The sequence below is a fragment of the Apus apus genome, chromosome 5, assembly GCF_020740795.1.
Source record: "Apus apus isolate bApuApu2 chromosome 5, bApuApu2.pri.cur, whole genome shotgun sequence".
In the NCBI taxonomy this organism is placed as follows: Eukaryota; Metazoa; Chordata; class Aves; order Apodiformes; family Apodidae; genus Apus; species Apus apus.
The window spans coordinates 37570512-37597792 of NC_067286.1; the positions used below are offsets into that span (position 1 = coordinate 37570512).

At 38.7% G+C, this 27281-nt stretch overlaps 1 protein-coding gene across 1 annotated transcript; it reads left to right on the forward strand.

Annotated features, from left to right (window-relative positions):
* Window positions 1–1142: 1142 nt before the first annotated feature.
* COCH (cochlin) lies at window positions 1143–26867 on the forward strand. Its single transcript, XM_051622338.1, has 11 exons — window positions 1143–1233; window positions 1315–1359; window positions 7121–7277; window positions 17006–17139; window positions 17754–17816; window positions 18650–18694; window positions 18781–18928; window positions 20688–20791; window positions 21641–21867; window positions 23221–23737; window positions 24481–26867. Exons 1-11 carry the CDS (start codon window positions 1209–1211, stop codon window positions 24654–24656), a joined length of 1641 nt encoding a protein of 546 aa, XP_051478298.1. The 5' UTR covers window positions 1143–1208; the 3' UTR covers window positions 24657–26867.
* Window positions 26868–27281: the final 414 nt, after the last annotated feature.

Genomic DNA, 27281 nt, shown 5'->3' on the forward strand with positions numbered 1-27281 from the left:
GATTTTAAGGCATTCATTAAAATAAATGCACTCCTGCCACTCCTGGCCACCCTTTCCCAAGTAATCTCAACATTTCACACTCGTGCCAGCTAATACTTAACGCCGCATATGCGTGTACGTATTGAACTACGAGGACGAAGCAGGCTCTGAAATGGAGTTTTTGTTTGATTGGCTTGGTTTGGGGAGGGGGGGGCTGGTTTGTTTGGGTTTTGTTTTGTTGTTTTTTGTTTTGTTCTTTTCGGGCGGGGTTGGGGTTCGGCTTTGGTTTTGCATTTGTCTTATAATTTAAGAAGACTTTTGCTTAAGTTACAGGTACCTGTAACACGTTAACATTTTTAGAAGAAATACAAACGATAAAAATGCCGGTTAGGTATTTTCATCTCTTCAAAAGATTAAACTAGCTGAAATTCCCCAGTTCCCGGGGGGCGGCCCTGCCCCCGGCAGCGGGGGGCATCCCGGCAGGGATGAGCGCGGGACGGGCCGGGACAGTCACTGGAAGCTTGGCCCCCTCGTTCATTTCTGAGGAAGGGCCAGATGGTGTGGCGAAGTAACGGGTAGCTCATTCACGTTTCTTAAGGTACCTGGAACAGGGATATTAGAAATAAGGTATTCGACAATAACAATAATAAATATATCTGAAACAGGGTATTAAAAAGCTGTAGGTGAAAGGCAACACAGGAGTGTGCGGGCAGATTTGGAAAGGCAAACGGCGAAGGCGTTTTCGCCGGGCACAGGAAGGTCCCCACGCCTCGGCTGCCCATCCAGAGCGGAGGAGCCCCCGCGGGCCAGGGCGGCGGGAGCGCCGGGAAGGGGGCAAAGCTGCTTGACCCGCGCGTTCCCGGCGGCTTTGGGGCGCCGTTCCCGGAGGACCCGGGCTGCGCCCATGTGGCGGGAGCAGGCTGGGGGCGGCGGGGGACGGGAAGCTGCACCTGCCGGGCTTTGCCCAGAGATGAGGACGCCCCACCCGTGTCCGCTCCCTCCTTCCTTCCCTCCCTCCCGCCCCGGCCACCCTCTCCCGCCCAGTGCTCATGCGCCCCGGGAGAGGTTTAAAGCGGGCGCGGCGGCTGCCGCCGGCTGTGCAGCTCTGTGGAGGTGCGGGGGCAGCGCGGTGTGCCCGCAGCCCGCGGCGAGGTGGCCCGGCGGGTACTCTCTGTCGCTCTCCTCGTCTCCGCTCCGGCCCGCAGCGGGGTGCGGGCGCAGCCGCCGCCATGTGGATCGCCCCCTTTCTCCTCGGTGGGTACCGAGGGGAGCGGGTCGGCGCCGGCGGGGCGGAGGCGAAGCAGCGTCCTGACCCCTCTCCCTCTCTGTTCGCAGGTGTCTTCCTGCTCTCCAGCCCCGTGCATGGGAGCGACGGCTCGGGTGAGTTGGCCGTCCCGTTTCCTCTACCTCCCCCTCGGGGGTTTCCCCCGTTGAGCCGTCCTGCCGCGCTCTTCCCGTCGGGAAGTGACGACCCCCGGGGCCGCCCGGCCGCTGGCACCCCCTGGACGCTCCCCTGGCTGCGGCCGCCGCTGGCCGGGACGCGCCCGGGGCCGCTCGCAGGGAGCGGGGCCGGCTGCGGGGCCGCTGCCCCCAGGGAGGGCTGGCCCGGAGCGGCTGGGCCCCGCAGTGTGGGGCTCCTCGGGAGGTGGCCCGCGGGAGGCTGTAGAGGGGCACGGAGGACGTCTGGTGTCTGGGAACGCTTCCAAACGTGTCTGAAGCTCCGTCTTCGCACAGGTTAAAGAGCAGTAGTGGTGACAAGTGTCCCCATCAAGGGGAGTGCTGATGATAGCAGGAGTGAGTGTGGTTGTGTTTGTGTGTGTTACAAAGGCACTTGTGCAGTGCTTGGCAATTTGAGGATCCACGGCCTGTTTCTGACTATGGAATCGATTGAAAACTTTTAAAGCCCGCCCTGCCATTATTTTCACCTTGAAAGCTAAAGAATGTACTTAGCACGGCTGGCAGGGCAGGGGGCTGCCCCTATCTCCATGCCCTCTGGGACTGCATCCATGCTGCTGCAGAGCCAGAATCAATCTGCGGGAACCGGGAGCCATAGGAAGCAGTTAAAGAAACCGCCAGAAGGACACAAATAGTTTGTCTGCCCCTTCCAGTGGAGCCTTTCAGCCAGGGAGGGCAGAAACCACCAGAAGGATGCGCTTCCAGACACAGGCCTGGCCTGCAGTAGGTGAGTGACCTCAAGCTTTTCACAGTCATTAGGAAGCAGAGTTTGCTACTCGTTTTGTGTTCAGCCAAACATTTGGAAAATTATTTTGTGCTAAATTGAAAATGGCTGTATGTCACACAAGTGCTATGGCTTAAAAAAAAAACAACCAACCAAAACAAAACAAAAATGGAAAAATTAAAATAAAAATAAAATAAATTCACTGCAATAGAAAACCTACTCCAAAACCAATGCCTTTCCTTTTTATTTTACAGGTGCCTTACAGATGAAGTGCCACAGTCTGTCAGGAAACAAGTTAAAAGCTCTCTGTAATGCTTCATGCTAGGACCGGAGAAGAAGCTTCTGTAATCTGGAACGAACTAAAATAACGTTAAGGGAATATTGGCAAGGTGGAATTTTGGTACCAGGAGGTGTTTGTAATATAAATATGAACTATTACTGTAAGATATTGTTTATTGCCATTATTCTGAGCCTAAGTTCAGCAGCATTTGGTTATTGGACAAGAAGCTTGCAGGAGCTTTTATAAATAATTGCTTAAATTCTGTGGTTCAGAGTGACAAAAGAGCATTGGTTTCTTCAAAAATCTACTGTGTTTAAGCTCTTAACTAATCAGGGAGACCTTAGAGGAACATAGACCTTTCCTCTTAGTTCCTCTGAAATACATACAAATAGTGCTGAGTTCAACAGTTGCTGTTACCATACATGAGATTGTACAGGTGAGTAAACACTGGCATGTGATGGTAAGTGACCTTCAGTTGATCATAAAAGGGCAAACCTCAGATTGAAATGAATTACATAGCCCTGGTCAGATTTTTCTAAATCCCTTTACTCTTGTCCAGATCAGGGTATGTACTTAAGATTACATGAATTAGTATGAACATCTTTTTAATCTTATATGTCTAATAGTATGTCTTTTTTTCTAGTATGGATAAGGTTAGTGGGTGTATTCCTTACATAAGATAGAAACTTCAAGATAAGAAAGGACTTCAAATCTTCCTGTTTTACAAAGGAACAATACTAAATAATACAGGGAATAAGAAGGATAGTGGGGATATACTTCCCTATTTTGTGACCCATAAAGCTATCTTACTCTTAGGAATCCCAATTTTATTTTAAAATTATTATTATTTTTAATAATGTACATAGGGATTTTTTTATCCTTTAAATTAACACACTCAACTTTGCCAAAACAATGCATGTAAACGTCAAGATTAGAAAAACTCATATTTTTGCTATGGACTTTATTTTTCTTTTAAATTAGTGGCTCCTGTCAAAAAATGACATGAAAGCTTTTCTAAGTGAGCTTAAGAAACAGGTACATGCAAAGAGGCACAACAGATAGAAAGACAGAAACTGATGGAATGATTGAAAACATGGTTATTGAGTAGATGTTTTAGAAGAGAAGTGAGCCTTGCTTTTTTTTTTTCCCTTCTTGTTTTAGGTCTACAGTGATAGAAGACATTAATACTGACCTTTAAATGTGGCTTAAATCAGGAAGAATACAGCTTTTTTCTTTGTACTTCATTTTTATCATGTACCCTGATGTGTGTTTCTGTGAGGCTTAAAAAGTGTGTCAAGACACACATTAAAATTATTGTCATTTTAATACAGTTCTGAAGATGTAATTTTATACCACATGATGCAGGTCTGTAGTCTTCATCAGAATCCATAATGGGTAGCAGGTTAGGAATTAATTCTTTCTAGTAAATTACAAGCTTATTTATTCCTTTTCCAAAATACATGGATTTAGAGTATTGGATCATGCAAGTACCTGGAAGAATGCCTCAACTGGTGCTGCTCTTGCATTCTCTAATTTCAGTGATTAAAACATAAGGGTTTTATCTTAGTTATTTTCAATCTCTCTCTTTCTCTCTCTCTCTCTCTCTCTATATATATATATATGTATATATCTTTGGTGTTTTCTGCTGTGATGAAGTATCTTGGATATACTAACAAAAACCTTCATTGGTTATAATAATATCACATATACCAATCACTCTCACAAATTCCATGTAAGCTGACAAAGTAGTACTTTATATTATCTAGTATTCAGACCTGATTAATACATTTTCTTGTTAACATCAGACTACTTGTGGTTTTAGGTGTTGGACAGCTGGTGAGTCATTAACTAATGGAAGGACAAAATCCACTGCAGAGTAGATATCCTAAGTCTTAATTTTGGTACCCAGTACTACTCCTTTTGATACTGCACTTAACATTCCTAATTTTAGTTCCAGTTATAGAATTATAGCATCTAGAAAGCTGTATCTACCTACATAGAAAATCAAAATGAAATTATTTTTTAATGAAGTGGATAATGTACTTCAAAGTGTGTGTTACTACCTCTGTGCTGATCCAACTGAGGTATGAATTGCTTGGGCCCCTAGCTGTGGTATGTCAGCTCTTCAGTTCACAGAGCAGCAACTTACTCCCTCCCCTCAGAAGCTCCCTCTTCACAGTGTAGACAAGGATCAAAACAGTATTTAGACTGCCAGGACATAAAAATCCAATGGCTGGGCTAAAATACATTTCTGTGTTTTTTATAGCCAGGGGAAACGCAGCAAAATTATTCTCCCCCCTACTCCCCTGCCCTTTCTTCTGTGCTATGTAAAATATTAGTCTGCTATATGACTAATTAATAGGTACCTGGTAGTGAGGGGAATACAGATCTTCCAGTGATAAAAGGTTTGTTAATTAGACATGTCTAATGATTGTCTTTGAGTTCCTTGGCAGGCTGTTCACATAGTCAAGTACAGTACATTAGAAATGACAGATACTAAAAATTCCTGTGGCATCTTTCACTTTTAGAGGCTGGAAAAATGTTGCAGGTTGTATGACACAAGCAGTGCTGGGAGAGCAGGGATTACCAGTGACGCTCATTGCAGTGTTTCCTGCAAGGACATCTAGCCTTCCAGCTGCTGTTTGATTCTGATGGTCTTGCTAGTTGTAATTTGGTGGACATTAGTTGCTTACTGCCTGTTGACTGGCTAACACATTTGTAGAGCTTCCATGAAAGGATTAGGTGACTCAAACAGTAAAGCAAATCAACTTCTTTTAGCATAACACCAACAATATAGCACTGTAAACAATGAAAATATGTGGCTTTTAGGTATAAGCGTGGTGATTCTGCTTGTTCTTTCAGTCTTTTGTTTTTGAGGCAAATGTATGACTAAACGTGGAGAGGATGTGAGTAGGTAAGACTTAAGTACTAGAAGAAACTTCTTGATTATTTTTTTAAATGACACTTGAGAACCAGATTAAATCACTTTACAGTATCTTGCTATGTAGTCAGCTTTTATTATCTTGAGAAGAGAAAAATGAAGATGTATTTACTACTTTCTTTGTTCTTACTCTGGATTATATAGACTTCTTTAGCATATTTCGGTAGCATCTTTGTGCTGACAAATAGCAGCAAAGGTTTTTCAGGAATGTGTGATTAGGTAAGTTTAACATAATTTCAGTATAGCATTAATGAGAGTTGCATACACTTGAGAGTAAAACTACATGCATGGTCTATGAACATGTGTTTGGTTTTTGGAGCCAGAATGAACTGATACACTTCTCTGTGCACCTCTGGCTGTAACTCTTCTGCTTATCTACTCTGAAGTCAGGGAGATTAGCAGGAGTTCTGGTCTGGAGTTCTGAAGGAGTTTCCATCTGCTGATGAGGAACAGTGTATGCTCCAAATACTTTCAAATAACATCAGCTTATGTTAGGGTCAGCAAACAACATAGGGTAGGAAAGAGGGAGCAGGGAAGTAAGGTGAAAGGACAGATCACTGATCCCCTAAACATACTCTCCTTGGGATATAATGCAGTGGTGTATGCACTGATACATTGGCCAGCCTCTGTCAGCTCTCATTTCATTATAGTGAAAAAGTAATACTCTGGGTGCATGTAGAAAAGGTTTTAATCTAGTGCTCAGCAAGGGCAAAATGTGATCTTGGGAAGTTTAGAATGGGTTCAGTCATTGACTGAACTTACGATGATGAATTGAGGTTGATCTAAGCCAAAGCCCTAATTTGCTGCGCTTATCAGACCAGCTGATTGAGCTGTCCTGTGTAGTAGAGATGGTAGGGAGTATCTATGATAATGACCTCTAAGTTTTCATCAATTTACCAAGCAAAACTGTATACTGGTGTAAGTCTGTCTGCATACCTACATTGCAAACATGCAAGCACAGTGAGCACTTAATTATAATCTAAGGAAAAAAAGGAGGAGAGTTGTATGTGAAAAATGCATGGATATCAGCTGAATAAATAACCTCTGGCTCACTGGATGAATCTGACAGTCCTTTGCACAACAATGATGATGTAAACTTGGTTGTAGTGAATTTACATGAATGTTCTAAATGTTACTGTGTTACTGGAGCAAGGAGATGGGTACTCTGTCTTTTACACTGGACTCAGTAGGATTTATTGTAGAGGATAAGGGAAGTCCTGCTGTCAGCCTGCTTAATGAATGTCACTGGAGAGAAGGTTCGGAATTTCCCAAATGATTTATAGATGTTTTGTGGCTGAAGATTGCTGTGGGAACATTAATTTAATTTCTCCATTGGGGAGTGCCACCTACTCCCATGTTCTACTAGCCCTTGAAGGTCTTCTCCTTGTCCTTTCATCTTTGCAGTAAACTTGCAGATATTAATTGCTTTCCCTCTGAAGTATTCCTTGGATATTTTTTTTTAATGTTGCTTTATTGTTGTTTGCTAACTTTTTTAATAATTCCCACATTTTCCCGCCACTTCTTTCCCATAAATAATTTTAAAGTGTGTTCTTCCTTGTCATAATTGTAAACTTGTAAACCCCAAAGGTGTCTTCACAGACATACCAGAGCATAAGATGAGACACTGTACCTAATGTCAAATTCAAACATTGCTTTAAGCTTGGAAAAAGTAGGGAGATTAAAACAAACAACAACAAACCCTTAAGATTTTCAGGTCACAGGTTCTTCTTTTTTTCTATAGCTTCCACTGCTATCACATGCTTTACAAGAGGACTTGACCTTAGAAAGGAGACAGAAGATGTGCTTTGCCCAGCAAACTGCCCTCTATGGCAATTTTATGTCTTTGGGGATGGAATCTATGCCTCTCTTTCCAGTGTCTGTGGAGCTGCCATACACAGGTAAGTCAGATGATTGCTAATTAATGTGTTAAGCAAGTTTATGTAGTCTTGCCACATTCCTAAATTTTTAATCTTTTTAGTGCCATGATGGTAAAGATCCTTCTGGACATGGGGAGATGGGAGTAGTGGTAGGAGAGGAGAGAACACAGAAGGAAATAATGGCTGGGCAGCTTGCGAGTTATTCTAGTTGTGCTTAAGTGTTCCTGAAAACTGCTTTATTAACTTCCCTTAAATGGCAGAGCAGCAGATGGAATTTCACTGTAAGATTACTTATATGTCACTGGTAGAGATGGAAGGATGCGTGGTAAGTAGTAATTAATTGGAGAATAAAAACAGATTCACTTTCTGACTTTCTGTTACGTGACATTTTTTCTGAAATCGTTTAAATCAATTTAAGTTCCATGCAAACAGACCTACCCGTGGTTTGGCTGCATGTGGTCCCTAGGCTGTTACGTTAGAAAGTGTTATGCTTTTTTGTTATAGCATTTCTGATAGTTGCTTGCTGGATGTTAGTCTACTTAACAATCTCTTAATTAGACCAGTATCTAGCTGAATTCACTTCTGTATTGAATTGAAAACTAAAGACTAAGCAAAATATCTGGATAACTTATGTTAAAGAGATGTCATTAGAAAAAACAATAATAATTCCACAGGGGAAGTGAAATAGGCTGGCAGAAATCTTACTGGGGTTATCTGATTTTTCTTTTGTTTCTCATTATTTACTTTTTTTTTCTTTTTGAGGGAGGACACAGATTTAATTCCTTATTTGCAAGGTAAATTCTTTCTTGGATCAATTTTTAATATGGAAATGTTGAACAAAGCCAGCTGGAGGCAGAGAGGTATTTATTTCAGATGCCTGTGGAAGCCAGACTGATTCTTGACTGTCAGTCTACAGGGAGTTTCAGACTTTGATTTTAATAGTCTGATAAAGCTTTTGATTATTAAAGGAGGATTTTTAGTTTCATCCATTGACAGACTTTACAGCGGGATAGTTGTTAATTTGGAGCTTTTCACAATATACTTCCTGCCACAAAGGAGATTAGAAACTTTGTAAGGTGTTACAGCTGTTAAGGTAGGACTGACGTTTCAGCAACAGGAATCTACATTAGACATGAAGAAAAGTCTAACAATGAGAACAGAGTAGATGGCCTGGGATATTACAGGAACTGCAATAGACTGTGCACTTTCCAAAACCACATAGACATCTATCTGTCTAGAATACCTAGATAACTAGAATTAATCCTATCTTGAAGCAAAACTGCAGACTAGATCATCCCTCCCATATTTTTTTTATTTAATGTCTAAGAAGTCCATAATAAAATACAGGAATACATTTAAAAATAAGACTTCATCATGGATATAAGTCTGAATTACTTAGGTTTCAAGAGGTACTCTTAACACAAGTCACTACATGGAGGTATTGCACTATATTACAGAGACCTTTTGTTGTGTGTTTGTTTTTTTAATGTCCTATTCCCATGAACTAGATTTAGCATTTGTGGATTACAACATGTTACCCAGAATCCCTTCAAGCATCACTGAACTTCTTAAAACTAGTTTTATTTAGCTTCTAGGGACATTCATGTTAACATATATATAAAACACAGTTAAAATAAACAACAATCACACCATCTTATTATATTTGTATATTCCAGATAAGAGTACTGTGTGCTTTCAGAAAGGCTGAAACTATTCTTAAAAGCTTAAGTGGAAGTGTTGAAAAGAAATGAAGGGATATCTTAAATCTTTTCTTATTCCCAAGCAACAGAAAAATCTCTTTCAAAATATATTGATGTGATGCTGAACTCTGCTATCAGACAATCTTTTTATTTAAAAAAAAAGGCTAAAATTGTACAGATAACTAGAATATAATTGAGGAGATTTTTTTTTTTGAGTTAGCATTCATTGCTTGACACTTAAAATGCCATAAAATACATATGAAGCATCTGAAATAATATTTAGGGGGCTATCATTACCACCCAGAAACTTATTTTAAAAGTCAATACCCTATGACTTCAAAGAAGACTTCCAAATTTCAGGATATTTTTTTAGTATTTAAACTGGAAAGTAAACTAAAAACATTTTCAAGTTGGATTTAAAGAGGGGTTTTGAGTAGAAATTGTCTGGAATTTCTCAAATGTTATAAAGGAGTCTACGAGCTAAGGTGCTGTAGGGGCAAGTAGAAAAAACTTGAGGTCTGTGTGAATGTTTTTAAAGCTTAAGAGTGAGTTTCAAAGATAATTATATGTCTCTATGTATTTTATTGTTGGAACAGGCTTCCTTTTGATCTTTCTGTGAAAAGAACTAATGCCTCCATTTAGTGTGCTTTAAGTGTCTTCATGGGTGTTAAAAGTTAAATTTCAGTACTTCACTTTTCCCAGTTGAAATATATGTGTATGTATATAGATAAAGTTTGTAAAAGAATGTCTAGATTAAATATCTTAAAAAAAAAAAAAATACCCCCCCCAAAAAAAACCCCAAAAAACCACAACAACCAAAAAGCAAACCCAACCAAAGCCATGATATTTCTTCCTGTTGTCTTTTGTCTAAGACAATGTTCGGATTTAGGGATGTAGACATCTATTTTTAACATTATGTTTCTTTACTGGTTGCCAAAGATGTCCTTATTTAAAGAGAAAAATCTTTTTCTATCAATACCTTTTTCTAAAGGCACTTAGGACTTGAGTGTTCTGAAGTGTTGCAAAAGTCCGTAACCAGTTCAACAAGCCAGTGATCTCAGACCTTTCACACCAGTAGGGTTTTGAGGCTGTGTTTGAGGATTAGAGAAGTCCCACCAGGAAGGCTGGTGGGGCTCAGATCCCCGCAGCTGGCACTGCTGCTGCACTAGCTGCAGGAAAACGCCGAGCTTCATGCAACCAGGCTGCAAGATCTGTTTTACTCTGGGTTGGAACCTCAGTGGAATCTCATTAATTTAAATCAGAAGTTAGTAGAAGTAGAATATTGAAATAATGGAAATGTTGAAAAGTCGAATAGTGAAAATGCTGAAAAATGTTAACAGGATCCAGACTTCTTAATACCATTTTTAGATCAGCACCAAAAAATTCAACACATATACAAAAGTAGGAGGTATAAGAAATGGAAGAAGCAGATTTCTTTTCAAGATTTGCATAGTCTTACCCTAAGATAATAAAGCGCAGGCATTCATATACCAATTAGGTTGTCAGTGAAGTCTGTACCTTATAAAATATGTGTATTATTGTGTATTATTCTCCAGCCCAGAAGCATAGGAGCATGGAAAAATACAGATTTTTCCATAGTAAGCGTCAATCCAAATTTTACCTCCTGTGAAATGTGCACCCCTGTTTGCAAACTCTGCATCTAACAGTCTGTCTCTGCAGATCTTGCAAGAACAAAGAGGGCTCTAGTAGCAATGAAGGTATTAAAATCTACCCACCATTCTAACCTGTGTTTCCCAGTAAAGATGTACATTAAAAACATTCAAGTATTCTGGATATGATAAATTGTACTGCAGTGTTTTGACACAGCAAACTGTAGGTGAAAAGTCTTCTAGTTAGGAGAGCTGCTGGTTTTTGGAGACTACCTTTAAGTTGAAGGCTCTTAGTCCTACCAGTTTTTCATACTCCGAACAGAATTTGTTGCATGAGAATGTTGTGTTGGTTTTGCTGCAAATATTAGCAGCCATAAATACTGGTCTGAGTAACAAAAGATTGCTGGATGGAGAAGTGACAATAGCTATTTAGTTCTCAGCTGATTTCAGTGCAAACTACAAAATCCAACAATAATAAAAGACCTTGCTGCTCCTCACTCTGTGGTGCAAAGGTGGAGCTCCATATTGGTGTCAAAGTAACTCCAAGAGCATATTGCTAATAGGTCATCGGCGTAATTTGCTGTTGTTGTGATGTAACTAGATACCTGCTTTGAGAATTTCAGAAATTTCTGCCAAATAACTGAAACAACCACATCTGGGTTACAGCTGGGTGTGCCATGCGTCGCCTTGCCAGTGAGTGCAGCACAGTTCTGTACCTTAAGCACTGCTGAGTACCAGGCCTGAGCCATGACAGTGACTGGTGCTGTTCTCCTGTATAAAGCACAGGCAGCTATCCACCATTTCAAGAAGCATCAGTCTCAGGAGCAGTGCTGCTTAATTTATTTTTTTAAACTGGAAAAGATTAGGTGAACGTGGATCAGTTCTTCCCTCCACACACACTCCAGCTTGTGTGCTGGGTCCAAACTGAGGCCTGAGTTTTTAATTTTATATAAACCAAATATTGTATATTCCCGTGAGTAGCTCAATTACTGTGAGGCAATTGCTAACATTAAAAAAGTACTATATAGCGCATGTAAAAAAATTTAGCAGAATTAAACTGTGAATAATTCTGTATACTGCAGTTGAAAAAGCTTGTATCTGTTTTAGTATGTTATATTTGGCTTTTTATCCCCATTGTCTCTCATTTTATGTGTAATTACTCTCAGGAAACATAATATTTATTTAATATTCTTCTTTTTCTGGGCAGAAGAATAAAAGATTTATTTATTGGGGGAAGAATGGAGAACCTCCTACCAGGCTGACACTATGCAGGCGTAAAGAGCTGAGTTAAATCTACCACTGAGTGATTAATTGGATTAATAATCAGAGGGTCAAATAAAGGACTAGGTTCTCAGCTTGTGCAGTTCTGTTCTAGTGCCAGCTCCACTAAATGGAGACCTAGGCCAGTGTAGTAGTGTTTAGATGCTAAAAAGGCATGTACATGTTTTCATAACCTTCCTAACTGTTCATAGGGTTGAACCATTTCTAATTAAACATTGGGGTCCCAGAACTCCGGCATAACAAAAGCATCTCATGGTATTACCAAGTTGGCCACAAAGCAACCACAAACACAGATGATGGCCCCTGAGCTGCCCTACTGTTTGCTAGAAGAATATTGACAGAAGGGCTGTCTGGCCAGAGGGATTTCTGAGCAGCAGTAGATCCCCTGGGAAACTTTGGTTTAGTGCCTGCCGCTGAGCCTTCTTTCCTGCCAAAAGCAATAGGGGTGCAGAGGAGACAAAGAGCACAACTGAGGGGGCCAGAGGCTGCTGGCATGAAACCCTGAGCAGCTCCGTATCAGTGACTGAAAGCAGTCAGGCAGCAGTAGGAGACTGTAGTTTGAAGAAGGGGAAGATGCACCTTGGAGTCATGGAGAAAAGTGGATGATGTGGAATGAGTTTGAAGCAGCTGCTGATAATAGGAAAGGAAGATGTGAATTCAGGCAATTCAGCTCTCTTAAGTCCCTTAGGATACCTGTTTCTATCCAAGGGCTCTGTGTAGGAAATGCCAGCTGCCACAGCCAGCACTGTTAGCAATGGGAACATGAACTGTCAGGTCAAAATTATGCTCCTGGTTAGCATAGCAGGCCTTCATCTTTCTGCTCTCTCCCTTCTGCTGAGAAGACATATGTATTATGAACACAATGTTTAGCATAAAAACATACCATGTGAGTTTCTGAGCAAATATTTTGCTTCTGGATTGCAAGTTGCTCTCTCACTGCCCTTGGATTTGAGAACTTTCTTTGGTGTAGAACACTGAGTCTGTATTCACATCTATTTCTGTTCACTCTTTATTACAGGGCTAGAGAAAAAGCAATCTTTTTCTGTTTTACTGACATTGTTTTGTTATCTTTAGAGAACTTGATCTATCTGATCCTTACCTTACACTTAGAACTAAGCCCTTTTAAGGAAATCATTTTGGCTTCATCTCTAATATTTTTTTAAAAGTCAATAGCTCATAAGCATGCTGCAGAACATCCTCTCTCCAGCAACCAAATCTGTCACAACTGTTAAAAATTCAATGGAATGCACTGGAAAATTTACCCAGAGGAAAAAGGTTTTTTGAAAAGGCAAAAATCTTGTGTTTCCGTTTTCTTTAACAGGAGATGGTATTTCAGCACTCTGCTGCTGTGTCCAAGATTACTGCCTGCAGTTACAGCTATAAGGGTCATCTCCCATGGCTGGAACAGTCTCTTTGTGGTCTAGGCACCAGTTTTGATGTGTGGGCTCCTTGAAAAATTCAAATTCTTTCAAATTGAGCAAAGGCAAGCCAGCCCTATATCTCTTCTATGAGAGGACAGATAAACAGTTCTTGCATTTCTTCCACTTGAGGAGGTGTGTGAGGCTCTAAAAAGCTTATTTACCACAGTTCAGATTTTTAACTGGTTTTGATGAAATTGCTGTACTTTATAAGGCTTTCTTCTGCTGCCCTTGGCCAGCATACTTTCTCCCATCAGCTATTTAGTGTAGTGAGGTACTGGATTGTTTCCTTGTGTATCTGCTTTTCTGTTTGTGTGCATTTTTTAGTGAAAAAGACTGTTTAGATATAAGTTATGATTTGTTATTAACAGTGAAACTAGGCAAGAGAATAGACTGATAGCATTTATATAAAAGTTCCTGCCAAGCAGCCCTGGCAGTAGAATGACACAGACTGAGTAAGAAAGTGAAAGCTGTTCCTGGAAAATCTACAGAGTTCCAGTTTAATCAGAACAGCCAGAACATGCAAGTCAATCACACTGGAGCAAAGAACAGCAGTGAAAATCAAAGCAGATTGTAATGGCATGAATCATTCTAAAGAAATACACAGGCACTTCTTCACTGTTTAAATATCGCTGCAGATCTACAGAAGACGAATCTCACTTTTAAAGTCAATTATAAATGACTGCAGAAAGGAATTTGCCAAAATCTTTCAGAATACAAAGGCAGACTGACAAAGTGGTTTATTCCACTTCAGCTTATGTGAGCATGCACTCTGAGTAACCTTGCTGGAAGAAACATCCCAAATAAAACCAATGACATTGTAAAAGATGGCTTAAACCCTTGTTAATTTACCTACAGCATAAAATGGCAAGAAAAGAGGCATAACTTTGATAAAGCTATAGTTCACGTTATATTCACATTTAATATCAGCCCCACCTTTAATTAAAAATAATGGAACTGTCAGATGGAAGTAGTGTATCTTCAGAAGTCAGTTGAGCTTTTATGACTTGTGATAAATACAGTTTCAAGTTTTCAATAAGTAGACAAGGAGCAAATAAATCTACTCTAGTTTCAGTGGAAAGCTTCCAGATTTGATGGACAGTATCTAGATATTTTTTTTTTCCCCCAGAATGATTACATGGCAATTGAAATGAAAAGACCAGTAGATAAAATGGAACAATGTAGACAGAACTGGTCACACTGTGACTAAAATAAGATTAAATAATTGCTTACAGGAATAATTCTTAGGCTGTGAATGTGTACCTGAGTTTAATTCAGCCAGTGCTTTAAGTTCAAAGTTCACAACAAAGGAAGGGGGAAGAGATACTAAGCTCTTCTTGGGAGTTAACTTCAGCATAGATCATGCTGATACAATCCCTAAGTAGCTTCACTAAAATTGCAATTATAAATTTAAACTAGAAACTCTTCCAATTAAACACATGTATTCTATTTCTGACACAGTTCTTTATCCATTAAGACAGAGACTAGTGAAGGCTTGAATGCCAAAGTGAACAAGGTACTGGAGCAGAACATTATGTTCTAATTAGACTGAAATATTCTAAATACATTAAATATTAATTTTTGCTCAAGATAATTTTACCTTACTACATTTTTTTCCTGTCATTTAAAAATAACCAGGCTCTCATCTATTTTTTCCCTCATTATTTTAAAAGAAATTTTAAAGTGCTCTTTGTGTTTGCTAACTTCAAACTCATTCCAGGTAACTTTACCAAAGCTCCTCTGTATGTATATTTTATACAGTTTCCTAGGTGAGAAAATATCTGTATATTTTGATACTATAATAATCTTCTAAGCTACAAGAATTAAATATTAAATACATTTATGAAATATATTTAATACATTAAATATGACTGGTTATATACCAGAGTTCAATTTAGAAATGCAAATCACATCCATGAATGAGGAATGTATTTTAACAGCAGTCCACAAGGAGATTTATGTGGAAGCTGCCTTTGCCACAGATACCCAGAGCTCATATTACCACAAATAAATGCAAGGTTTTCTAAACTCTGGTCTTGATTATTCTACTTTTGCAATATTTTCAATCAGATTGGGCCAGGACCTCTTTTCAAGCAGGAAGCCTAACAGATAAGAAAAATAAACACAAAGCTGCAAGTAGCTGTTTAAATAGTCTTGAAATGGTTGGTTGCCTCCCACAGTGCTGTACCTGCCCAAGCATCAAGCTTTAACTCACTCTTGGAGAAGCTCAGAATTGAATTTTGGCCTCTAAAAATATTAACTGTTCTTTCAGTAGCACAGAAAAAGAGAGCTGAACAGTTCCGAGGCGTATTATTGTCACTTGAGGTATCCAAAAGCAAACAACCCCAAGAGCCTCTCTGCCTGCAAAAACAGTGAAGTTCTCTTTGGGCTGCTTTTAACCCTGAAGTTTCTGAAATGCATAAATATGTTGTCCTGCTGGGTAGTCCTGTAATCCTCAGTTCCTAAGCAGCAGCAAGATTTTCACATTAGCTGTTTCTTCATCTGTCTCAGACATCAGGACATACCTAGTAGCAATCTCAAAACTTGTCCCTGCCCATGCCAGGGGGGGCAGTGAAACGAGATGATGTTTAATGTCCCTTCCAGCCCAAACCATTCTGTAGATGATGAAATAGAACACAACAAAGGAAAAACTATAGAGGCCTTCTCTAAGAACTAGACTATGGCCTCTAAAAACTTCTCTAGGTTCTGGGTGGTTTAGGTTCAACTCTCTTCTCAGTTTTGGAAAACTTCCTCCATAGATTGTGCTACAAGTTTTCCGATCACTTCTACATTTCTGAACTGACCCTTCTAGTAAGACACTAAGGAGTATAAAAGCCTTACAATACTGAATATGACTTTATAAGTTATTTTAATCAGTAAGCTTATTGGAATGAAATATGGATTTTTTTTTAATTAATCTGTTATTCTTAAATATTAAGGGTGCATTACATTATGCTTGAACTGATAAATATAGCTGGGACTTGTTAAGTATTACCTAAGTATTCTGGATTCTGAAGATGCCATTTGGTATGTTACACTACATGTCTGGCAGTGAAGATTACACAGTTGAATTGCATCTATTGTTGATACATTATTCCCAAGTCTAGACTGAAAGCAATCTGGAATCTTACATGGATTCAGTTAGTCACTTGCATTTAGTTATTTCATGCATTTGAGATTTCACATTTAATGTTTACTATAGGTCAATAAGAAGAATAAGATGCTTTAGGCTCTGTTCTTATAATTATCAGTAACTTGATTGCAGCTGTCAGTGCTGCATACCGTTTCTGAGTTGGGAACAAGATATCCTATGTATCCATTACTACTATAAGCAGCAATTTTTCTTTCCAGTTTTCTTAGGTTTGGTCCTTTTTTAGCTAAGCATACTGAATTTTGTTCAGTCACAAATATTTATGAGGCAGAATGAGCTCAAATATGTTTTGCTGGTGCTTTATCTTTTAGGAATTGATACATTCTTGAAACAGTCCGAACACTGCCAGAATTGTAGAATTTCCGGAACTTTTTTTTTTTTTTTTTTTCCCCGTGTGGTGCTCTGCAGAGCAGTTTCTTTTAAAAGTCTTTTCAGCAATTTATGGCTTGCTTTGGACTGAGCACAACCACCTGCCTCTATGGTATCTTTTGTGGGGAGCTAGTGTCCAATGTACTAATAATGGTATAACTGTATTGTCTTTTCTTTCTATTAAAATGTCTGATTTATAACAACTCTTTTTGTATCTCAGGGGGGTGATCACCAATGCAGGAGGAGCTGTAAGGGTCCAGACTCTCCCAGGACAGGAAAACTACCCTGCTGTAAATGCCAATGGGATCCAGTCTCAGGTGCTCTCTAGATGGGCTTCATCTTTCTCAGTGACTCGTAGGTGGATCACTCAATTTTACAAACTACATTTGAAATACTAACAGAACTCTAAGAAACTTCTTCAGTGCTCCTGCATACATAAAAAAAAAGTGATTGCTGTCTGAAATGTAATAACAAAAGTTTTTATTTTAACTCATTCTTTTATCTACCTTTTTCTACAATTTCCTTAGAATACTATTCCCTTTAAAGAGCTTATGCAACATTCCCTGCAAACAGAACACTGACCCTTCGAAAGTAGCAGTACTGTCACCTCAGATGTGATGTGGTCGTTAAGCTCCAGTATGACAGTTTTTTTTTCACAGGTTTTTGTCTGTGTAGCTGACATACCAGGCCTGATTGCAAACCAGTTATCATGGCCTGCCACCTGGGGGAAGTGAAACCACCCTCCTAAAAATGTATAAAGCAGCCTACTGGTTGTGTATGTTGTGATGTTTTCAAAAATACTAAACTGGATTATACCAAAGGTCCATCTAGACTTGGATCCTACTCCCAGAGTAGCTAAGGAAAAATGGTGAAGAAAGGCTATTGGAAACACAGTATTCTTCAAACACTTGTGATTTCATCTAAAGACACTAAAATACAGTAAATCTATTCTTTCAATATTTTAACAGGTACCAAGAATACAGCACTTGAAGCAGTTGGACGATCAGTATCCACAGCACGTCCTGCTACAGGTACGAGGTCTCTGCCACAAGGGAAGCCTGCTCTGTTCAGATGTGCTGCAGTGTGTGAATCCCTGCCTAAAGAGCTATGTTTCATAGGATTGGTTTGTTTTTAAAGAAGAAAATATATACATCTGCTTTTGCAGTATATCTTCCATCAGTAAAATGAGGAATCATTTGTAATTAGGCAAATTGATTTCAGTAGTGTTAATGTAAATTAAAAAAAACCAACACAAAAGCCACAACCTTTAATGAATTTGGGAAAGTAATACAGGTGACATTAGGAAGGAAAGAGTTCATGAGCTCTCAGGATATACTCCTATTAAATGGCAGAGAAGACAGAGAGAAGGTATTTCTTCTTCCAGAACTACTCAGGTGAGTGCTGCCAGGACTTACCTAGCAGAAGTAGAGAGGTTATGGGAATTTCTCCACAGAAAATGCTGCCAGTAAAAGGCTTGATCAGTTTTTATGAAAGTTAGTGGTATATAAATACTGGACTTGGATTTTGTGTTCCAACAGACCCAAAACATTAAAAATGTGCACTGTGCAGCAGCTTGGTAACTGAGAAGTGGCAGTACTTTGAATAGTGAGCCACAGCAACCCAACCCGCTTGCCTTGCAGGAATCAGCCAGGCACGTGTGGAAAGGAAGGTTACACTGTTTCATGTGGAAAAGAATACTCTCTAAGGAGCAAAGCTGCAGTAGTGCAAGTTTAGTAATTAAAGCAACTGATAGTTCTTACTGCAGATAAACTGCAGTGTAGTTCTTGAGGTCTGAGTTTTTTCTGGTTAAATTCTGGTTGTTCATCTTGTTCTTAAATGATCCGTGCTGTTTCCTTCATTGAAGGTAAAAGACCTAAGAAGCCACTTGATAAAAAGGCTGGGAACAAAGGTAGGAACTCAGATGTAACTTTTGCAAAGCAAAATCCTAACATTTACTTGGTGTTAAGTAAGTCTAAATATTTTGGATATTCACAGACTGTAAAGCTGATATTGCATTTCTCATTGATGGAAGTTACAACATTGGCCAACGTAGATTTAATTTGCAGAAAAACTTTGTTGGAAAAGTAGCTGTGATGTTGGGAATTGGAACAGAGGGACCTCATGTTGGAGTTGTACAAGCCAGGTAAGAACAGATCTATCAAAATATAACTGATTAATAAAATAAACAATTAACATATCACTCCCTGTTTTGCAGAACAATATTCACTCAACAGTGGCAGAAGAATAGCAAGGGAAAACAAACTTTTTCCAGCTGTAGCACTGTTTGCTCATAGAGCATGCATAGAGGTGTATGTCCATGTGAGAAAATGTGGAAAATGTGATCATCTTCTGCCTCTGTGAAACCTGATCTTTGGATAGAGAGAGCAGCTGGACTTCCCACAGCCTATCTGCTGCTGACAGTTTTGTAGCTCACCTTAGTAAAACAGCCAAACCACTCAGCAAAGGAGAGATGGCTTTTTTAACAAGTTGTAGAGAGACAATTGTCACAAATGGCTACCTACATGTACAAAACAAACAAAAAATGCTTTTACCAGTCTATAATAAGGTTACTACAGCTAATATTTTCAAATTGCAAATGGTCACTTTTTATTTCAAGACTATTCATACTGCTATATATGTTTTCAGGCTGCAAAACAGTCTGAAAGCCACTGCAACATCCAACATGTTGGTAGCGGGTTTTTTGGAGCCACAGTGCAGTTTGCTAGTGCCCAGCAATAGCAGTTTTCCAAGGCTTAACCACTTTGGCTATTGTTTATGGAATAAAGGAAGCACAAAGAAGCCTTTAATTCTCTTATTTCAAGAAGGTGAAACATCTGTTAGATGAATACAGGGTTTCTCTGTCATAACTTTCATCATTAAAGTCTGTTCCTCTCCCCTTTAGACAACTGCAGAGTAGATGTCTGCATCTGATTTAAAGGCCTAGTTTTAAACTGGTGCTTTATGGTCACCAGACCACATTCACAGCACAACCACCTGAACTGCCTTGGTTGCCTCTTTTAGGATGTAATGAATTCCACTCTGAAAAATCCAGTTCACTGCAGACATCAAAAGCTAGGGGAAATGAACCCCACTCTTGCTATGCTAGGTTTAAATACTATAAGGTGAGGGACAAATTGTGTATTAACTCAGTCATTGGTTGAGAACCTTGAACATTCAGTTCTTCATTAGAGGAGCTGAAGCATCTTATAAGCATCTTATACCCCAACATGTACTATTGTAACACTTACTCTGCCATGAGATTCAGCATGGCAGACCAACTCTTGATTGCTGTCAGGATTCATTCTAGTGACACTAATGCAGGATCAGACCATTTATTCACAGCAGCAGCTCTTTGACCTGTATGTGTGTATCTTTCTACTCTTTGCATCACAAAAGTAACGTAATTTCTTTTCATTATTTACTGCAAATAAAAAGTGACATTTGGAAACTTAGGATATCTCAAGTCTTTCATTTCTTAAATGGAGTCAGTAGCTAACATTCCTTAAACCATCCCAAATTAAATAACTCAAACTGTATTTCACATAATTTTTAATAAAGAAGGCATTTATCATACAAATAGCAGAAAAGCTGCCTATTTTCAGTTACACAAATAATTTTTCTTTAACTAGGGGCATGTTCAATTTTTTTCTGTATGTATTTTCAACCTAAAGTTTTTAGCTGCTTGATAAGCCTAAGAAATCAGCCTTAGTTCTTAATTTACCCACTCAGGTAAATAATTCCTCTTGCTAAGGATTGTGAGAATTACAGAGCAAGGAGCATACTTCTATTTTGGTAATTAAATAGATCAAGAACTAAATTATTCATGTATTTTAGCTTGCTAATGCTATAGCAATATGAAAAGTGAACTACATAGTTTATTACTCTGTTTTATTTTTCCACAGTGAACATCCAAAAATTGAATTCTATCTGAAAAACTTCACTGCTGCTAAAGATGTTTTGTTTGCCATAAAGGAATTAGGGTTCAGAGGAGGCAATTCTAATACAGGTGAGTTCATACTTCCATGCAAATAGAAATTACTGCTTCACATATTTTTTTATATATATATATATACACATATTTATTTCTATATGTGTGTGTGTACCTCATAGGGTTCTTATAATTCAGTTAGGCAAGAAAATGTTTTAAATGCCACAGTCATTTTAGTCAGGTTCAGCATTTTTCCACTGAACAATGCCATGGATTGTATTTCATTTCCAAAAGTTAGAGTTGGTTATTACACATTTAGTTGGAGCAGAAGGGCAAATATAACTTCCTGTGCTTATACAGTAGTTGACTTTTCACTAGCTATAGAGTGATATCTTGAAACAAATTCATATCTAAAAGGCTTAGAGTTTCTTTATTATTGTAGTGGCTAATTAAGGAGTTAAAATAAACTCGGAATAAGTAATAAGTGGTTGTGAAGATAGATGTCTGCCAAATCAAGAAACTGAGTGTTACAAATACATTGCATTTCACAACCTAAATTTAGGTAGCTCCTCAACTTTCTTCCTTCCAATCCATTTGGCAGACACTAATATATCTACTTCCTAGTACAAAACTAGACCTGTGGGTGAACAAATGTGAGTGATTTCTTCAGCTTCATCTGTGGGCTTTGGGTTTTCTTCTGGGGGTGGTTTGGTTTTGCTTTTTTGGAGGGTTTTGGTTTGTTTTCAAGCTTATAAATTGCTCAAGCTTCATTATTATCAAGTGTTCCAGACCACTATTTTGCTTTTATACTTGGTGAAACCTGCAATCCTAACAGAAATCCAGAAATCCAGCACAATTTCATGCAGGGACCTGGTGCCAAATGTAATCACATTTGTTCATCATATTCCTTTTTCTGTTCAAAACTAGGAAAGGCTTTGAAGTACACAGCTCAGAAATTCTTCTCTTTGGAAAATGGAGCACGCAAAGGAATTCCCAAGATCATTGTTGTGTTCCTAGATGGCTGGCCCTCAGATGATCTAGAAGAAGCTGGCATAGTGGCCAGAGAATTTGGAGTCAATGTGTTCATTGTATCTGTAGCAAAACCCACAACAGAGGAGCTAGGAATGGTGCAAGACATTGGTTTTGTTGACAAAGTAAGAGAATAATTATACGGTTTTTTACTCATTGGTATGATTCTAGAGAATTTGCTTCATGGTAAAATCCTAATGAACTAATTCTTAATATTTATATATATGTACATATCTCCAATGAAGTACTACCTGCTAGTAAGTGATTTAAAAGGATCACAGTAGAAAACCTAAAGCAGTACTGTTTGGTTTTTTTTCCTGGTAAAGGGGCTACACAAAGAGTATCAAAGTGCTGTCACTATCCTCCTAGTTCGGAGACTTGGCCATGTTGTAGCTCCTGGATTTTGTAATAACATGAGTCTCAGAGTAGGAGAATCTCCTATCCTAGGTACAGTTAAATGTGTCATAGGCCATGAAATGCAGCTATAACTCCTATCCTGAAATGGCAGACAAGGAAGCATATCTTTCAGTACCTGCTCTATGGATGATTATTTACTTACTTTCATTACAAACAGGACAGAAAAAAATGAAAAAACCCCACATCCTAACAGGTTCTTTACAGTCTTTACTTACTTTCCAGTGAGAAAACCTCTTGTTTCCCACAGGGAGGTTTTAGATGTCTGATTTCAGCAGAAATTTCATAGCTCAGGACATAAACAGAATGAAGCACCACAGCTTTGCTGCTTCTAGGCATAAGATGGCTTGCTCCTGATCCCAGTCATAGTGCAGGCAGGTCCAACTCCTACGTACTTACAGACACAGAAAGACGTGACCTCCAGTGACCAAGGCCTGCCCTCCCCTTCCTCATTTTTGTCTTAACCAGAGTAGTTATCACCCTTATAGAGCTGATGTTAAGTGGAACTTCTTCCTCAATTACCTTGTATTTTACATGCATCTCATGGAAGTAAGAGGAAAAAGAAATTTTACTTTGAATGACCTAGAGCTATATTTTTAGGCAACTGTATGTGTTTATGACATTTTAGATTAAACAAATAAAAGGTTTATCAGGTTCAAAGGGAACTAAAAAAGAGACTAATTTTCGGTGTGTAAGAAAAAATACAGAACAGTCAATTCCTTTGATATTCAGAATCATGACTTAGTTCACTTTCAAAAAACATAATTACAATTTCTAGTTGTTACAGTTCTTATGAATAAAATTATTTTAAATTTCCAGAGGTTGTGGGATAGACCTGACTTTATTATTGGATAAAATAAGCTATATTGGAGTATTCACTGCCTTGAACTGCAGATGTTTGTCCTCAACTTCTTTAAAAACAAACAAGTAAAAACGTACCCCAAACTCTCACCATCAGACTCCATTTCTAACCTGCCTTTGAGCACAAATCACACAGATGTCTGATTGTTATCCATACAGCCACTGTGTCAGTATTCACCTCTTGACTTTTTGTTTTCAACCAGGCTGTTTGTCGAAACAATGGCTTCTTCTCTTACCAAATGCCCACCTGGTTTGGCACTACCAAATATGTGAAACCTCTTGTCCAGAAATTGTGTTCACACGAGCAGATGTTGTGCAGTAAGACGTGCTACAACTCCGTCAACATCGGCTTCTTGATAGATGGTTCCAGCAGCGTTGGAGAAAGCAACTTCCGCCTTGTGCTTGAGTTCATCAGTAATGTTGCAAAAGCTTTTGAGATCTCTGACATAGGTTCCAAGATTGCAGCTGTGCAGTTCACATATGACCAGCGTACCGAGTTCAGCTTCACAGACTACACCACAAAAGAAAAGGTCCTCTCAGCTATCCGGAACATTCGCTACATGAGCGGTGGCACCGCTACTGGCGATGCCATTTCTTTCACTACTAGAAATGTGTTTGGGCCAATGAAAGATGGACCTAACAAAAATTTCCTTGTTGTGTTGACTGATGGTCAGTCTTATGATGATGTTAGAGGACCTTCTGCTGCTGCACAAAAAGCAGGTGAGTGACACAGCTTTAAAGGCAATGGAAGTTAATTAATCCCATTTATGCTGCATTGTGAATGTTAAGATTTTAAACAAAGTTTGCAAATACAGCCCCAGAGAATCAGGTATCTCTACTTGTTTTAAACTCAGGAATGTGTGAGCTCTAAGTATCTGTTTTCCATTAGGATGAAAATCAGCACTGTGGAGCCAGGTGTAAGTGGACTGACTCATGGCAGCTTAGTAAGAACATACACCCAGTCTTACTTTCCTGAACAGGGGAGAAGCGAGTAGATTTAAAACAAAGAGCCATGTTGTGAAGCCATAACCAATGATACCATCCAATATAGCATTACTCCTGCACTGCATCATCATCTAGGAAGGAAACAGGCAGTTTTGCTCCAAAAAGCTTATTGGGCTGCTCATGCTTGAAAGCACTAAGCATACACAAAGTATCAGAAATTGTTTTCTAAATAATTTTACAAAATGTTACCTGTAACTGCTACATTCAGATTGTCACTCAAAAAAACCATCTAAGACTCTAGCTCTTAAGACATGCCGTATTTCCTTCAAGATTCTTACTGAGACAAATCTGCAAATTACTGATACTTAGTGGCAAAATCTAATCATCTTTGACAGACTCCAGGCACTGAAACACGCTTTTTCAAGCCAGATTAATTAATAGCTTTGGAAATGGCTGGGGTTTTTTTGTATCCATAGGCAAAACAGTCTTAACTATTTTTTTGTATTATTACATTGTAGGAATAACCGTCTTCTCTGTCGGTGTTGCCTGGGCACCTCTGGATGATCTGAAAGACATGGCTTCTGAACCAAGAGAATCTCATACTTTCTTCACTAGGGAGTTCACAGGATTGGAGCAGATGGTTCCTGATCTTATTAGGGGCATCTGTAAAGATTTTTTGGACTCAAAACAATGAAGTGAAAATCTGCTGTTGGATATTACTAATTGGAAACAAAAAATAATGAAATTGGAAAGGTCCCTCTCAAGTACAGATGTTTCATTCTTGTATATACTATCATACTGCAAGGGAAAAAGATGGGCTATTTTTTTGTTTCTGTAGGCAGTTGAGGATTCATGTGGGCTTGATAGAAGTTGCATTTAATACTGAAATGCAGAATTTGGCCAACAGCTATTGTTTCCTATATAGAGTATCCCCAAGATTAAAGCTATGCATATCATGCACTTCAGGCTACCAGATCTCAGCAAAGGAAACAATACAGTTCTGCCACTTTTGCTGCCACTTGCTAGATGTCTTCATATGAGTTTAAAGTAATTTTAAATACACAGTACTATCTTCTATAAGCCTTCTGTAGATTATGATTCTGTAACTTTTCAAGGAGTTCTAATATCATGAAGTACTTCCAGTGCTTCAGTTGTGCAACATCAATTGTTTCCAGGCAGTTTAGGAAAACGTATGACAGTTTGTAGCTAAGCAGAATTTTTACTAGTTGAGGTTTTGCTTTGTGCATGATACTGACATCGGGTTGGCAAAGCTTACATCAAAAGAGGTTTAACTGCCACACACAGGTTTCTATGGATCTATGTTGCTTGGTTCTTCTGGCACACATTTTGAAAGATATTTAAGGCATAGTAGTTCTTTTTGAGGATCTGGATCCTAATATATTAACTGATACTGCTGCTTCCTACACGATTGAAGTCAACAGTGATATTCCTAATTTATCTGATAACCAGATTTTTTTCCTGTCTACTGCTTTGCACTATCTTAATTTCACAGAGTTGTTATTGGCTAGACAGTTAGAGACCAGAATCTTGGACAAAGAGATTGAATTAGCCCACACACTGAGAACTCAAAGCATTAAAATTCAAATCCAAAGGTATCTCAAACCTTGAAACTTAACGCATTTTAGATCAGATTTCATGGTTAGAAAAAAAAAAAGCAGGCAGACACTTAAATGGGATTCAATAGCTCACAGAATAACAGCTTTCTAATGCTAGTAAAAACATCTTCAGGGTTGTGTGAGGTTCTTTGAAGATGAAATAATATTTTTTTTTAAAAAAAAGCTTTAATTTGATTACTGACCTAATAATGTGTTGATATTCTTACACCTACATGCATGTGGTTAAAATTATACAATATTTCAATGAGTTATTCCAGATTAATGGAGTATTCTTTAGAAAATAAAAGGTTTTTGCAAATGAAGTATATAGTAAAAAAAAAAAACAGCACTTTCCCTATCAATATAGGGTTTCCCTTTTTTCATACCTCCCCTGCTACTGATTGTAAAATTCATAGTAGTTATGGAGTGGCACAGAAGGGATTGTATTCATCAGGCTTTTGTTGTGCATTTTTAAATTAACTTATGACTGGCTATGTATTACACTAAACATGAATGGCAGAGATACCTTGTATTTTTCTATCAATTGTTATCCTTAATTTTGTTACGTGTTTATAGAGAAGAGTATTCAGCTATTGCTGTATAAATTCATATGCAATATCAACTTTGTGCAAAAATTTAATTCATTTACTTTATGAACTTTTTACAGAAATATATATTGCAAGAAAACTGGGATTGCTGCTCTTTTAATATCCTGTGACATAGAAGTCTTATGATGATGAACCTCATGTAATAGCTTGAATAAGTTCCATGTGATGTTCCCTGTCTGCATTATCTTAAATCCCAGTTTGCAAAAGAAAAAATCATAAAGCATCCTCAAATAGCAAGGATACTATTTATACAAATATTTTTATTTCAATGAGTCTATATCAGTTTTAGTCATTGTTCATAATAGGTGTGATGCTAGTTGAATCTTCTGAACATAAATCACACAACAGCTAGTAGAATCACATTTACCCTTCCATTTTGTTTTTACTATTGCAAAGGAGAAAGCAGCTTTACTCATGTCATTCATTCACCATGGAAAAAGCAGGTCTGGATCTCTGGGACACTGAAACCTGCAGAGCTAAATATCCATATATTTTCCATTCCATACAAATGCTGGCAACACATTACTTGCACACTTCATACAGCTCTGTTACACTGAGGAACTGGTGGGTACACAGAATACTTTTATTTTTAAATACACAGTTTATGTGGGAGCAAGCATCTGAGAGCACAGTTTTGATATGGAATAAACATCGGTTGGCTAAAGATAAAAGGCTTGAGACCTGGTGAAATACAGAACCAGGGTGGAAAGGATGTGGACTTTGCTGTTAGTAGAAGACAAATTTGGAGGAAGAACAGAATGGTAGAGGGTAGACATGATTTGAAGTTTTGCTTTGCATAAGAAGATAAGTAACATCAAAGTATGAGGGTTCCGTTTTGTGCTGCTGGGCCATGCAGTACAAAGAATGTAAACAAAGCTGCATCTACCCTTACTGTGCAAACCCCATTTGGGAACATTGCTGCAGGTACTAGGACTATCAATCAAGAGTACAGTCTGCAGGGGAGCATTTCATCTCTAGTGAGACTGATGAACCCCTATATATGAAAACCATGGCAGGTAGGCTGGACCAGATGATCTTCAAAGGTGCCCTCCAACCCAATTGCACTATTTCCCTGAAAAGTACTCACACGGCTCA

Excerpts from the sequence above, each read along its gene's own strand:
- COCH (XM_051622338.1), top strand. The coding sequence starts at position 1,209 with ATGTGGATCGCCCCCTTTCTCCTCG. Across the intron at positions 1,234-1,314 it reads GATCGCCCCCTTTCTCCTCG|GTGTCTTCCTGCTCTCCAGC; the intron begins GTGGGTACCGAG and ends CTCTGTTCGCAG. Across the intron at positions 18,929-20,687 it reads GTTGGAGTTGTACAAGCCAG|TGAACATCCAAAAATTGAAT; the intron begins GTAAGAACAGAT and ends ATTTTTCCACAG.